Genomic DNA, 15,112 nt, shown 5'->3' on the forward strand with positions numbered 1-15,112 from the left:
TTCTATGGTGTACAGTGCCTCTATAGTAGTTTCTATGGTGTACAGTGCCTCTATAGTAGTTTCTATGGTGTACAGTGCCTCTATAGTAGTTTCTATGGTGTACAGTGCCTCTATAGTAGTTTATATGGTGTACAGTGCCTCTATAGTAGTTTCTATGGTGTACAGTGCCTCTATAGTAGTTTATATGGTGTACAGTGCCTCTATAGTAGTTTATATGGTGTACAGCGCCTCTATAGTAGTTTCTATGGTGTACAGCGCCTCTATAGTAGTTTCTATGGTGTACAGTGCCTCTATAGTAGTTTCTATGGTGTACAGCGCCTCTATAGTAGTTTATATGGTGTACAGCGCCTCTATAGTAGTTTATATGGTGTACAGCGCCTCTATAGTAGTTTATATGGTGTACAGCGCCTCTATAGTTAGTTTCTATGGTGTACAGTGCCTCTATAGTAGTTTATATGGTGTACAGCGCCTCTATAGTAGTTTCTATGGTGTACAGCGCCATCTAGTGTCCTTAAATGACACGCCCCTTAATTTATAGCTGCCCTAAACGATCCCTGAAGGACCGTTGCTTCAACGCAATCAGTTTTAAATATTTGATTATTGGATAAATAATACACCTAAACACGCACTTTTAAACACGCAACATTTATTCTGCTCCATCTCCAGAAACAGGCAACGACGTAGCATTTATTGAAGTGGAGAAGCTGGTCGTCCAGTCAGTGCCTGACCAGAATGATCTGTCAGTTGCGGATAGCGGTTGTTAGCTTGCTAGCTTAAGCTAACTCGGGTCCCTTTCTGTCAGTAGCTGAAAGCGGTGACAGCTGAACGTAGTATTTTTTTTTACCCCCCACACACAGCTGTTCGCCCGATACGATCGCCACGATGTTCGAGGAGGCTAGCGAAGTGTTCGACAACATGTTCAAGTCCTCGTTTCCTCTCACCTTCATCGTGTTCATCCCCGCGGTGTTGATCCTGGTGTCCCCGCTCCCGGCCGAGGCGGCACACGAGTTTACGGTGTACCGCATGCAGCAGTACGACCTGCAGGGACAGCCCTACGGTAGGTCAGCCGGGTCTCTGCCGGGAGGACATGTGAGCACAACCACGTCCACTTGACCAGGAACGAGGGCGGCGAGGTGGCTCGTTGTTGTCTGCAGCTAACCTCAAGCTAACCTCAAGCTAACCTGAACTCACATGTCAGTGCAGGTTAGCAGCAGCTAGCTAGCTAGCTAGCTAGGGGTGCTAATGTAGCTTAGCTGTGCTAGTAGGGGAACAACAAGCTAGCTCATTTCCTTGTAGACAATCAGGATCATTAATGTTACTCCTTAACATTACATTTTAGCTTTGTCAACACATCTTCAGATTAGAGAAGAAGACTTCAAATGGGGAGAAAACAGCTCACATTAGTGAAAGCATTAGTTGTTGTGGCTCTTCTTACATTATGATCAATGAGATCAACCCAACCCCCTTTGTTAAAGTGTGTGTGTCAAGTAGGTTGTGATTCATTCATAGCCTCAGCATCAGTTTGTCTGTATTTAACAGCTTTTGTGCTCTTATAGCAGGTTAAAACACCTTGCCCTTTCCTTTGGACATACAGTAGCAGTCAAAAGTTTGGACACACCTTCTCATTCAATGGTTTTTCTTTATTTTTATGTTTTTCTACATTGTAGATTAATATTGAAGACATCCAAACTATGAAGGAACACATATGGAATTATGTGGTAAACAAACAAATGCTCAACAAACCAGAATATGTTTTATATTTTACATTCTTCAAAGTAGTTGAATGAGAAGGTGTGTCCAAACTTTTGACTGGTACTGTATAGTCAAGAGGTATTGGTTCATAATTGATGGTCAGTGTGTTTCCTACCCTCAGGTACCAGGAATGCCATCCTGAATACGGAGGCTCGTACTGTGGAAGCGGAGGTACTAAGTCGTCGCTGTGTTATCATGCGGCTGGCTGAGTTCTCCTATGAAGAGTACCAGAAAGCCCTGCGCCAGTCAGCAGGAGCTGTGGTCATCATCCTGCCCAAGAACATGTCTGCTATGCCGCAGGACATAGTGCAGGTGAGAACACACTTTCATGCCAGAAATGAAAAGTCTTGTGCTGCATATATCGTTTCTCTCTCTCTCTTCATCCTGTTTCCACTTTGATTTTGAGTTCAAGTTAAATGCAAAGGAGGGAGGTGGTGCAACGTTCAAGTGAATGTGAGCTACAATACAGAGCACAACAAGAACACAATTCAAGCTGTGCACATTTTGTTGTCAGACTTTATGCATGGTACAAGTCACGAGTCGCATCATTTATTTTGGCTTAACTTTATTTGAGATAACCGAGCAGCGCAGCCAACCACAAGCTTATCTGTTTCGAGTTGAATTTATTTGGGTTAGGAGTGCTCAAGGGCGTTCAAACAGGGGAAAAATGGAGAGGCAAGCAGTGTCCCAATGCACCATTTAAATAACATCACTATCCTGATTAGTATATTTTAAGCTTTCCACTTAACTTCACCAAGATTAGTGTGTCTCAAAAACAAAGAAAAGGGTTTAGAAGGTTTCTCAGAGATTGGATGTTATTTCACTAAAGCACACTGACCAATTTTAAGAGTGGGATCATTAGAATAGTGTTTATGGAAAACACAAGTCGTAGGCATTTCATGAGTTACTCATTTGGTTGCGTAACTAAATTCCATTTTTGGTGAGTGATTGTAGAGACAAAAGGTTAATTTGTAATGCTGTTGCTCTCCTGCTTCCCACTGTAGCTCTCCCCAAATGTGTGAAATTGAACTTGCAGGGATTTAAGAAATTAATCAGATATCCCCTTTATATTTCAATCCATCAGCATCTCACGCTTACAAATGAGCTGTGTGTCGTAGCTTGTTTAACACGCTGGTCCCCTCTGTTTGTCGTGTGTAGCAGTTCATGGAGCTGGAGCCGGAGATGTTGGCCACAGAGACCATCGTCCCCGTCTACTTTGCCATGGAGGACGAGGAGCTGCTGTCCATCTACACCCAAACCCTGACCTCCTCCTCCTCGCAGGGCTCATTATCAGCAGCAGAAGGTAGAGAGTCGCTCACTCTAGACTGGACCTGCTGTTGGACTCAATATGTCTAACTGTATGAATAATACACTGAATGTTATGTACATTTATGATGAAAAAGTCATCCTATGATAAACAGACAGGAGAGTTGGTAATGTGGAATGATCACTTTGCAAGTCGGTCAACTCTAATGCTGTGTTTTCTGTTGATTTCTGTAGTGCTGCTGCATACAGCCACCGCCAACGGCTTCCAGATGGTAACCAGTGGAGCTCAGAGTAAAGCTGTTAGTGACTGGGCCATCACCAGTCTAGAGGTGAGACATTTAACCATAATCTGAAGACAAATGTGCTATAATGGTCTGATTTAGACACACAAACCTTTTATAAAGTCATATTGTTTGTCACCTGAATCACGTAACTAGTAAAACTATACTAGTAAGATTAAAAAAGCTTTCCAAGGTGCCAGTTTTGCAAAAACAGATTTCAGCATTGTAAATTCAGTCTTTTTATATTATTAATAAATGATGCAGATTATTTCTGAAGAGTCGATTTAAAATGGAAAACTAAAGTATCCCTAGTTTTCTGTACAAATAAATAAACTTAAGGAGCACCGGTCAGAGGGTTGCATGTCACGGTAACATCAGGCAGAGCGGTGTCGTGGTTGTTGGACTGTTGACTCACAGAAGAATGCCCTAGATTTACCTCTGTGTTGGTGCTTTATGTGAGAGTTTCAGTTGGCGTAGTTTTCCCTCTGGATGCTTGATCCAGTTTCCTCCCACAGTCAACAGGCCTGAAGCTTTTTAAATGCTTCTTGTTTTGTGAGACCATAATAATTTGCAAGATATCTGAAAAACACAACTCTTTATTCTTGATTTGTTAAGGCTTTAGTGTTAAATAACACTTCTGTATTTTATTAACTATTCTGGTTCAAGCTTTTTCTTAGTTTTGCTCTCAAGGTCACAATAGTCCATTCACTCTAAACAAGGAGATTATTAATGCGCAATGTGAATGTCATTCTTCAACTTCAAAGAATCGATTGCTACAGCATTTCTGTCCCTTTTTTGTTTTCATAAGAGGTCCTGAAGGGATTTTGAAGGCTTTGATCATTGTCTAAAGTTGAGTATCAATGTTGTAGACCAAACAGGTGGTATATTGTTAGTTTAGAACTTTCTAATCCAAGTTTTGTTTTAAAACCAGGAGAAGAAAAGGTGGTTTAGTCACACTGCTGGGGATTAAGAGACCCTAAGGTCAACTCTTTGCAACTCTGCACTGTCACGCTACTAGCCTGAAAGTTTAATAAGCAGGGTGCCATTGGTTCAGCTGAAGCTCATGCTTTAGATAATCTGCTTCTGTTTTGTTTCAGTCATCTAATGCCTCTGTTTTTATTCACCAGGGTCGTCTGGCTGGAGTTGGAGGAGAAGACCTGCCCACTATAGTGGTGGTCGCCCACTACGACTCCTTTGGTGTTGCTCCAGTACGGTCGCAGCTTCTTTTCTCCTACAAATACGCCCCGACTCTTTCTTAACGTATAGTATCAGTAATGCAACACAACTGTCAGTGAAAAGAGAGCAGGCCAGGAGAGTAATCTCTCTCTCTCTCTCTCTCTCTCTCTCTCTCTCTCTCTCTCTCTCTCTCTCTCTCTCTCTCTCTCTCTCTCTCTCTCTGTGTTTGTTTGTTGTTTCAGTGGCTGTTTCAGTGGCTGTCGTACGGCGCTGACTCAAACGGCAGTGGGGTGTCCATGTTACTAGAGCTGGCTCGTCTCTTCTCCAAACTGTACACCTACAAGAGAACGCACGCCGGGTGAGTAATGACGACGGCCATCACATGAAGATTGTTTTTGGATCATTTCCTGTCACATTAGCCTCAAATAACAGTTTACGTACACTTGCATTAAAAACAACATTTCCGATTATTTTACGCAGTCGTGTCAGGAGAGACACGTCAGTGTTCTCTATGCTCCACACTCACTTTATACGTTGTCTATAGGATGAAATGTTCAAAGTGGTATTGATTGCTGATGTCAGTGGTTCATCTGGACGTAACATAAAGTCTATTTGTCATGTCTATCACATTTGTTATGGATAGTGTCCTGCTCCAGATGCTTCTTGAGAACTATATACTTAAAGCGGTCAATAATATGCTACAGGCTCATTCTTATGTCTAAGAACAGAGAGGACTTCTTAATGGACTTTACTGTAACATGCTCTGTGCAAGTTCAAAGTCAGCACTACTCTTGATTTAATGATCATTTTAATGTATGCCGTATTCCCTAAAGTGAACTTTAGTTCTCTGTGTCTATACATTGAATCATCACACATCCTCCGTCAGGTTCCCTCAGGACATTTCCAATGTATATTTGACTTGTGTGAATCATGTGTTGTGTTCAGGTACAACCTGCTGTTCTTTGTATCTGGTGGGGGAAAATTCAACTACCAGGGCACGAAACGTTGGCTGGAGGACAATCTGGACCATACAGGTATGCGTTACGTTCATACAATGCTTTTCATACAAAGTGTTCATGCAGCTGGATTTGGTTCGATGCAAAAATGTCGGGCTATGATTCAATTTTAATACAATACTCAAAATCTGAATAAAGACAATTATTTGTATTTAAAGAATTTGTACAATTCAAACCAATTTATTCCCAAAACCAGTTTGAAAAGATAAGTAGATGTTTAGATAGATACACTATATCTGATAAACCTAGAACATGTCCCACTAGAAAGTAGACCAAACTGTTACATTTAAGACGTTTTTTTCTAAGACGATCGGAACAAAGAAACAACAGCCTATCATAGTTGGATAGAACCAGTCCTATTTTTTTTTTTTCTCTACATACAATATTTGGTTATTTCTTTGTGTTTTTAACATATCATGTGCCCTTTTTTTTTTTTCACGTCCTCTTTGTTTCAATATTATATATTATATTATATTATATTATATTATATTATATTATATTATATTATATTATATTATATTCCCTTTCTCGACAGACTCCAGTTTGCTGCAGGACAACGTAGCCTTTGTGTTGTGTCTGGACACTCTGGGGAACGGAGACACTCTGCACCTCCATGTGTCCAAACCTCCTAAAGAGGGGAGTCCTCAGTATTCTCTACTTAAAGAGCTGGAGCTGGTAAGAACCCCGAGGGCTTGATCCACCACAGGATCATTATTTTATTTTTTTCTCTGTCATTGAGTAACTTTAGTTAATGAATCTCTCGCTACAACCTTGGACAAAAACATCTTAGAATACTCTTGTTTAGTAGCAGATGTATAGGTCTATATTAATAATCTCACCACCTATATAGAGATGTACATCATACAAATGCACAGCAGTATCCCCCCTTTAACACTGCTTCACAAGATAACTTGCGTTCTCTAATCTAAAAGTGTTTTCTTAATGAAGACCAACTGTTAATTAAAAAAATGCTCGTGTCAAATCAGTTTTTTACGATGCCCTGGAGCCTGCATCTATTTTATTTACACGTTTTTCCTGATACAAGCAGTTTTGCTCCACTTTTCTAATTAAACCCAGATTATATGTTGGAATATACGATATCATTTCCCCCATTTCCTCCCAGGTGGCCGCTAGTCAGTACCCAGAGGTCAAGTTCTCGATGGTCCACAAGAAAATCAACCTGGCCGACGACATGCTGGCCTGGGAGCACGAGCGCTTCGGGATCCGCCGCCTGCCGGCCTTCACGTTGTCCCATCTGCCCTCCCATCGCGCGGCTCAACGCTTCAGCATCATGGACGTGCGGTCAGTGTCCCCCTCCTCTCGCCACGGAGCGGGAGAGCCCCCTGCTGGGTGGGTTCATTACTGCAAGTCTCTGAATCACCCAAAGCAAAGAGTTTCCATCCAAGCTGCCAGTCATTTTTGTTCCTGTCATAGGTGTTGTTGTGGACCCATCCCTTTCCATCTCCACTGTAAAGTCACTCGGCACACCTTCCATGGAAAGAGTGTAGTGAGGGCCCAACCAGTGCAAATATTACATCATTCATAAATGTATTTATGCACTTTTGTTAGATGTCCTCTCTTCTCCACTCCTTAAACTGCTCCTGTAGCCATCCATCTCCCCATCTCTCTGGCTGTTAAAAAAAATAATTTGTGTGTATTTTCACACTTGACCCTTTTCCTATCATATATTATAGATATTTGCTCTGTCCTCTTTTCTCACGCTTTCTGCATTTCAGCCCTCCCTTGTGGAAATGGATGCTCTGTAATTGGTTTCACTTCTCTCTCTTTCTGTAGAGGGTTCCTGTTTTTTCTCCTTTTATTATCTAGTCTTCACACATGTCTAAACTGTCTTCACACTTGTGCATGTGCCTTACAGGCCTCATGTAGATGTGCAGAAACTCAGCAGAAACACAAAGCTGGTAGCAGAGGCGCTGGCCAGGGTCATTTACAACCTCACTGAGAAGGTAAACCCACAGATGGAGAAAATGATATGGCTCTGGATTCTGTGTCTGCTTTCTGCCTGTGACTTGACATTTGTGTTGTGTGTTTACTCTGCTTCACAGGGCGCTCCTGGGGACCTGCAGATCTTCAGTGAACAGATGGTGAGTCAGAAAAACTGCGAGGGCAAAGAAACGGCAGTAGCAACAATTTCCTCTCATTATTATTTTAGTTGTTAAACCTGAAAGCAAGACCTCCACATAGCTATTATAAAACGTTGCTTTTCATAATAATAATTTCCCATATACAGATTTACTATATCCCGAATTGTCCATCACAGACACTGGTGTGTTTTTTGTTGTTGTGTGTAGCTCACACTCTACGCCTCTGTTGTAATGCAGTTTGTGTCTCCTGTTGCGTCAGCAGGTGCAGGACGAGCAGCTCTCAGCGGTGGTCGACTGGCTCACAGCGCAGCCCCGAGCCGCTCAGCTGGTGGACAAAGACAGCAGCGTGGTGTCCACTCTGGAGTATCACCTCGGACACTACCTCAAGGACGTCAAGAGACACTACGTCAAAGCTGACAAAAGGTAGGAGAAAAGGGGGATGGAGGCTGATGGGAATGATCAATATTCAGTTTATACTTTAAGTATAAGCAAACAGATGAAATAGTTGTTAAATAGCTGAGATATTCACATCCCACCTATTTGAATGCAGTGCCTGTTTTGCTTCTTATAAGCCTATCTTCACATCTGGTGTAACACTGTCTTTAAAAGATCAAAATATTCTAATATTTTATGATAGATCAAACAGATCTCTATTAAACTTCAATGTGCTTGTGACTGTTTGTATTCAGTGCAACTCTCTTGAGTTTATGCAGGAAACTGGACTGCTTATACTAAAAAAAAAAAAAAAAAAAAAAAAAAATGAGACAAAGGTGTCAGCCTGCTTTCTGTCATCATGAATGAAATCATTGGCATCAGAGCTTGAATGCTCAGAATATATCGTCACATACTTTCACAGTTTTAAGTCTTTCCTGTGTCTTCCATCTATTGACCCTTCTCTCCGTTTTGTCCTCAGAGATCCAGAGTTTGTATTCTACGACCAGCTGAAGCAGACTATGAATGCCTACAGGTACGCTGTAATGAGCTGCTCTCCTTCTCTCAGGCTCTTTGGTGCAGTTCATGCTCATTTACTGGAGCTTTTGTAAAAGCTGTCCAGCTCCCAGCTGTCTGTGACGCTGTAAAGCTATTTCCTCTGCATTAAATCAGTCCTCAGTTAACTAGATTTGGGGAAACATTAAAATAAGCCATCACATTATGTCGGAGATGATTTTTGTCTGTTTTTCTTTTAATAACCTCTCTGTATTTTACTCTCTCTCTCTCTCTCTCTCTCTCTCAGAGTGAAACCTGCTATTTTTGACCTGCTGCTGGCCGTCTGCATTGCAGCCTACTTAGGGATGATGTATCTTGCTATCCAGGTAAGTCACTGTGTTCATGCAGTAGACTGTAGCCTTCTTTTAGACTATAACAGATATTTTAGTCTAACAATATATCAGCTCATCGTTTAGCTTTTTGGTCTGTATATTTGCTCTCACTGCTCTCATAACGTCGCTTTCGTCCACAGCAGGCAGAACGTTTCAGCAAATACGCTCTAAACAACCACTGTACAAGAAACACTCCGAAACAAACAATAGAAGGACAAAGTTAGCGACTAGCTGGTGAACACAGCGGAGCATTTAGTAGCTAAAGAGTCATAGATTTCCCTCAGGAGTTGGTGGAAATCAAAAAAGACCTAAAAGGAGAGTAAATATTTAACTGACAGCCAGCCAGAAAGACAACTTCAAATAAATGATGATGCTCCCCAGAAAAAAACATTACTTTTACTGATGGATGAAGCGACGTTGTTAGTTTCCCATGTCTGCTAAAGGTCTGTGAGTGTGCAGATGTTTTGTGGGTCTTCTTGTCTAGAAACATGAACTGATCTCTTGTCTTCTGCTCCTTTTCTCCAGAACTTCGGAATCCTCTACAGTGTTGTACGTAGAATCACCCAACCCAAGACGAAGACCCATTAAAGTGCATGACACCATTTTTTTTTCTCCCTCCCCCAAAATCCAACCCTTTTTCCACAAATCAAGGAACTTTAACCAGTAAGAACGCAGCAGCTGGTCCGGGCTGCTGGTCTCATGATGGTTTTCAAACCAGCAGAATCTCTTCCATGTCTTTCATCCTGATCCACAGACTATGATGTCAGATCCTGTCCTGCTGCCAACTTAATCCATTTGGTCTCACTGGCCGGAATAATCAGGAATCATTTTTCACTCTCCCTGTCTTCATGAACACAGATGTCTCGTCATTCATTTATGGTCATCCCTCGCGTCGGACATATTTCATTATTTCACTCTTGTGAGGGATGTAAAGCATTTGTCCACACCTCTTGAGATCCAGATGAGATTAAGTGTCCTCATTCCTCCTCTGGTTTACTGTACGAGTGACCGCTCTGCCAAACTGACGTCATGTGTTGTCTCAGGCAGCTACAGGGAGAAACTGGCCACGCAGAGTTTAGCCCAGAATTTCTTTTGTCAGGAGATGTGTTCACCCAACCTGGTTGTTAAAGGAAAAGTTCGCATTTTTCAATCTGCTTGAATACAATACTCACATTTCCATAAAGAAGTTTAAAGACGTATTTGTAATTGTTCTTTCTCACCGTAATGACGCACTCCTAAATCCACATTCCTCGTTCCGTGCAAAAACACCTTCTAATGTGCAGTTGACATTTAAAATGTTTAAGGTACAAAATCCACCATCAGTGAAACACAGTGAGTTTCATACTAAAAAGACAGTTAACATTAGATGATACCGACTTGACCTCATTTTAACTTCAGATGCATTTTTGCACAGAAAGGACTGTGGATTTTGTATCCATCTTTAAGGGCTCCTGCTCAGCATTCCTATGAATCGATCGATTTCTTTGACTAAAAAATTCAATTTCAAGATGTCTTCAAATTGTATTTCCTGTCAGGCTTACTGAAAAAAATGACAATATAAAACCTAGAAATGCAACAAATTACATTAAAATGTCGACATTTGTGCTTGATAAATAACTTAAAGAAGCGATTATCAAAATATTTGGCGACTGATTTCCTGTCAATTGACTGAATATTTCATATTTAAGCATATGAGTATTACATTGAGACAGACTTGAAAAAAAAATCTGAACTTTTCCTTCTAAACAGGCAGTGAAAATGACTCCACAAATAGCGTTTACGGATAAGACGATTTCTCAAAAACAATGTGAAGTAGTGTTTAGATTAACCTGATTCAGTTGCCTTGGTAGTGAATTTATTAAAAGAAACATTCATTTGAATGGGAAATAAATCTTTGCCAAATAATTACTGCATGTACTAATCTCCTCCTGTCTCCCTGTTAAATCTCTAACTTATAGAAATTTAAAGCAGATCCCACCTTGAAATTTTCCTTTTTACTTTTTGTGCCACTTTTTTTCTTGTAGTCGAGGTTTGCTTTCTGTTGCTGTGTGACTTAGTCTTTTTTTTTTTTTTTTAATCCTGAATTGATTAAAAATAACAAAGATCATGCTGGTGATGTTGAAACTGTTGTTAAAAACTCATGTTGAAGAAAGGTCACATGCTACGAACATGGGTGTCTAATCAGAGCACGTGTGTTAAGAGTGTAAGAGTACGACACCAACACATCGTGGCGAGATAAAACTCCCCCTTTACACCTTTTTATCAGTGGAAAACATGTTTTGCTGAATTTGACCTTTTGCTGACTGCAGCAATAATTTGATTTGACTTAATCAGACATTGTTAAAGCCGTGTCAATATTTTTGGTCAAGTCAGCACTGCAGTATTTGTAAACTGGATGTCTTAAAAGGGGCAATGACACAAAGGGTGTTGGATTACATTTGGGAACAATATCTTCAACACACCTAGATTATTAATTTCATGAGATGTTTGTGTGTAAAATGAATGCTGCAATGTTTCCTTGACCTTTTCTCTGCCCTGGTCTTGCCTTGTTGTGGGTGAATGCTGTGGTTTTGCCTTTGTTATTTTCCATGTTTTACTGCATTACCTGTTACCCCCCCCCCCCCCCCCCCCCTTATTTTTATTATTACCAACATGAGGGAGATACTGTGTGGTACATATGAATTTATAATTTATTGAAGCAGTTAGTTTTCATTTGTGCACTGAACCGAACCCTCCACTGGTCCGAACTCTGTTTCGCCTCATCCACAACACTTGATCTTCGCAATGAAAATGACATCAGTTGTGATTTACAAAATAAATAAAAATGAAAAGAAATCACAAGGAACTCTTGTTTACTGACATGTTTTATTTTATGGGAAAAAATGAAACGATAACATTGGCTGAATAGTATTAAAATTGCATTACAAAAGAGCAAATATGTCTTTATTAAGTGGTCAGATTTAGAAAGTGCTCTAATTCAGTTTTAAAACAACAAAGGGTCAATTTGTATTGATTACAGTCAATAGTCCAGAAAACGTGTCATTAAAATCCACTTTAAATGAACATAGTTTTAGTTACATTTATTTCTCCCCAGAAAAATTCATAGAAATTCCCAAATTCTCATTTCCCTTTTTTTCTAATTATGATCTACTAATGAACAATAATAATAATAATAATACTAATAAATTACAGTGCAATTTAGAAGAAATACCTGCAGGGCTTTTTCTGCCCGTCATTCCCTACTAGCGCTCCACTCTGCTCTTCACCAGCTCCCACAAACACTCGCCTCATAATTTGGATGGACACTTTGGCACAATCAAAGCACTCATGAAAATACTTTGTGTCATAATAGAGGCGAAGCCTGTGAGGCCAGTTCAGGTGGACAACTTTCACGTCATATTCAGAACAAAAACATCCAACACTCAGCCTCTACTGCTCGCTTTGCAAACACTTCTCATTTTATTCCCCCCGTTTCCATTCATTAAGATCAGGGAGTGACGAGGTCAGAGACTTGGATCCGAATGTTATCTGCTGCAAATTCTTGCTCTGTTTATAAACACGGCTTCTTTTATCATCACTCCCTAAATTTATCTTTTTTGACGGAAATGGTTTGGGAGTGATGAGATCAGCCCAGAGCCTAGAAAGCAAACATATCGTGCTTTTCTCCTCACTGCAACACAAAGGCACTGCTGCCTTTTGCAAACTGATCAGTAAAGCTGCAGGACGGACGGGAAAAACACTGCTTCATCGTTTCATCGTCACTCCCTGATCTCCTCTGAGCTGACAGTGAGTTGATTCAAAAGGAGAGTGAGGAGGTCATCAGAGACTAGACATCAAATATCAAGTCTGTGCATTAACAAACTTGAGTTGTCCGACTGAACTGAGCTTCACGTGCGACGTGTTTTCAACATTTCGGACGTTTAAATAAGAATCAGCCAAATATACACAGAGAGAAAAATCAATTGACAATTTTAAAATGTTTTTTTTTCCCCCTTCAATTTCAGAGTTTCAGATAGTTTGGTCACGGGTTGCAGTTAGGGGTGGGCGACATGTTTACAATTTATTTCACACCATACTGACATATAACATGAATTTACCTATATCTAATCCACACCTGGTAGTTGTTGCAGCTGTATTTTGGGTAATCCATCAAAGTAAAAACCTAAAAAAAGACAAAGTACTTTAGATGCAAAATTATAAAATCCAATATTTCCATATAACCGCTATTGAATTTACCGAGTTGACACCACGTTTTTAACAGTACAGCAAATGAATATCGTCTGATGGTGCATGTCGTCATATCGCCGACCCCTCACAGGTGTAGTTACTCTGTAGGCTGTTTGGGGGGGTGGGGGGTTTGCACAGAGTACCATACCAGACTTGAGGGATGAGTCACATCTAATCCAGATCACAGGTCTTTGTGGGTTAACTGCAAACTTCTCTCTTGTCATCTGTCACCTAATCACAAAAAATATCAGCAAACTATGACTCATCTAGTCTCACAGTTGAGCAGTCGAGACCTTGGAGGTCACTTCCTGCCAGAACACCATGCTAGTAAAAACCAGTCAGCCACGGGACTCTGAACATCTGATATATAACACACAGCAACATGTGTTTGATAAACCATGTTCCTTTACAGTACAGCTGTATACTGACTACAGTAAAATGAGTGTGAGCCTGCATACAGATAATCAGGAAGAGATCTGAGACTAAACCCCGGTGCTTGTAATGTAGACGAACAAAACAACTCTACCTGGAAAATATCTGATCTGAGCGGACTATATCACCGACTTGTACACAGCAGAAAAAAGAACCAGAAAATAAATGGAATACCAACAGTGCTCTCAGAGAAAAAAACAGCAGCAAATCAAGAAAAAAAAAAAATACATCAACAATAACCTGAACTACAACAATAAAAGTAATAGTTTAATATAAAATTAAAAGTTATTCGTGACTCCCCTCATGTGCTGATGTGGGGAGTGTGGAAGACAAACAGAGAAATTAAAACAGCGCGACATCTGCGGCCCGCTCCAGCAGCACAAGCATGCTGTTCATCGAAACAAGAGCTTGAATTTGATCGAGAAGGTAGGAAGAATAGAAATATCCCTTATTTTTTTTACAGGTGCAACAGCTGTTTTCCACTAACACACACACCGTGGGATCCGGGGTAACTTCGCTGTGGTTTAATTTAATGTTTTGGAATTACAGATGACATTATAAATGTTCCCATAGGGTGGATCTTTGGGACGAAATAGACTTTAATCTGATCTCTTAATGCGTGTCTGAAATATATCTTAAAATACACACATTTAAATGCCACAGGACAGTTTATCACACACTGGTTTGTGTGTGTTTGTCAGCCAACGTTGTGTGTGTTCAGTGGTTACTGCTGCTTCAAGGAAAAATCACTTTTAGGAAGATTTTTAGACATTAATAAAGACATTATGATAACATAGCCAGAGGATTTTTTTCTTAATTGTTTGTAAGACAATTTCATAGCATATTTCCAAAATCATTCGATGTCATGCATTCCTGAATACCACGTGTGCATACATAATTGTTTTTTTTTTTCCATCATACTGATCTTTATCTTTACACAACTTCTGGGCTATTGTTACAATTTCCAATGAACCTTATAGCCTCCACCACCCACGAACTGGTTATAAATGTTAATCATATCCATATTGTTTCAACAAATTAAATGATGAGGATGATACTGAAACCCAGTCAATCAATTCTAGCTATTTGCTGTCATTAAACCAGCAACCAGCTTGTATGCCTTCATGTCAGTGCAGCAACAGATGCTTTGCAACATGTAGGAAAGAAAAAAAAAAAAAGAAATAAAAGCTTTTTTCCATACAATTAAATATTTCCAATGCCTGTTGATCATCAGTACAAGAGATAACGTGTAAAAATAAATCAAAACTAAGAGGTGAAATGTTGTGAAGGATTTAAAAGATCCAGCTACATCCATCCTGAAACACCTAACACACACACACATACCTACACACACCAATGTGGCTTTTCAATTCATACTAATGGACGCCAGAGCTGTGCGGTCACCACCGCTGATTTGTGCAATGATATGAAAATCAATACATGTGGTGAGACGCTTGTAATGTCAGACGGGCTCTTATGCGGCCGTGGAAAAATGATACTGAGAACAACGCAATGTTTCCCTTTTGAATATCGTGATTTTT

At 40.2% G+C, this 15,112-nt stretch overlaps 1 protein-coding gene across 4 annotated transcripts; it reads left to right on the forward strand.

The window, feature by feature from the left end:
* The first annotated feature begins 737 nt into the window (after window positions 1–737).
* On the forward strand, window positions 738–14,783 carry ncln (nicalin). 4 transcript variants are annotated; one of them, XM_054602197.1, is made up of 15 exons: window positions 738–1,057; window positions 1,874–2,064; window positions 2,911–3,055; window positions 3,253–3,347; window positions 4,427–4,507; window positions 4,730–4,833; window positions 5,421–5,509; window positions 6,027–6,166; window positions 6,615–6,841; window positions 7,368–7,455; window positions 7,555–7,593; window positions 7,853–8,016; window positions 8,507–8,560; window positions 8,828–8,906; window positions 9,438–14,783. In XM_054602197.1, the coding sequence occupies exons 1-15, from the start codon at window positions 883–885 to the stop codon at window positions 9,498–9,500; spliced, it is 1,734 nt and encodes a 577-aa protein (XP_054458172.1). In that variant the 5' UTR covers window positions 738–882; the 3' UTR covers window positions 9,501–14,783. The 4 variants fall into 4 exon arrangements, with proteins under 4 accessions (XP_054458172.1, XP_054458174.1, XP_054458175.1 ...); XM_054602199.1 differs by having other exon boundaries at window positions 7,856–8,016; XM_054602200.1 differs by having other exon boundaries at window positions 6,615–6,793.
* The last annotated feature ends 329 nt before the right edge of the window (window positions 14,784–15,112 follow it).

This window comes from Anoplopoma fimbria, chromosome 8 (genome assembly GCF_027596085.1).
Source record: "Anoplopoma fimbria isolate UVic2021 breed Golden Eagle Sablefish chromosome 8, Afim_UVic_2022, whole genome shotgun sequence".
Classification (NCBI taxonomy): domain Eukaryota; kingdom Metazoa; phylum Chordata; class Actinopteri; order Perciformes; family Anoplopomatidae; genus Anoplopoma; species Anoplopoma fimbria.

Coding starts and splice junctions, on each gene's coding strand:
- ncln (XM_054602197.1), top strand. CDS start 883: ATGTTCGAGGAGGCTAGCGAAGTGTTCGACAACATGTTCAAGTCCTCG. Junction 3,056..3,252: donor CTCATTATCAGCAGCAGAAG/GTAGAGAGTCGC, acceptor TGATTTCTGTAG/TGCTGCTGCATACAGCCACC. Junction 8,907..9,437: donor TGATGTATCTTGCTATCCAG/GTAAGTCACTGT, acceptor CCTTTTCTCCAG/AACTTCGGAATCCTCTACAG.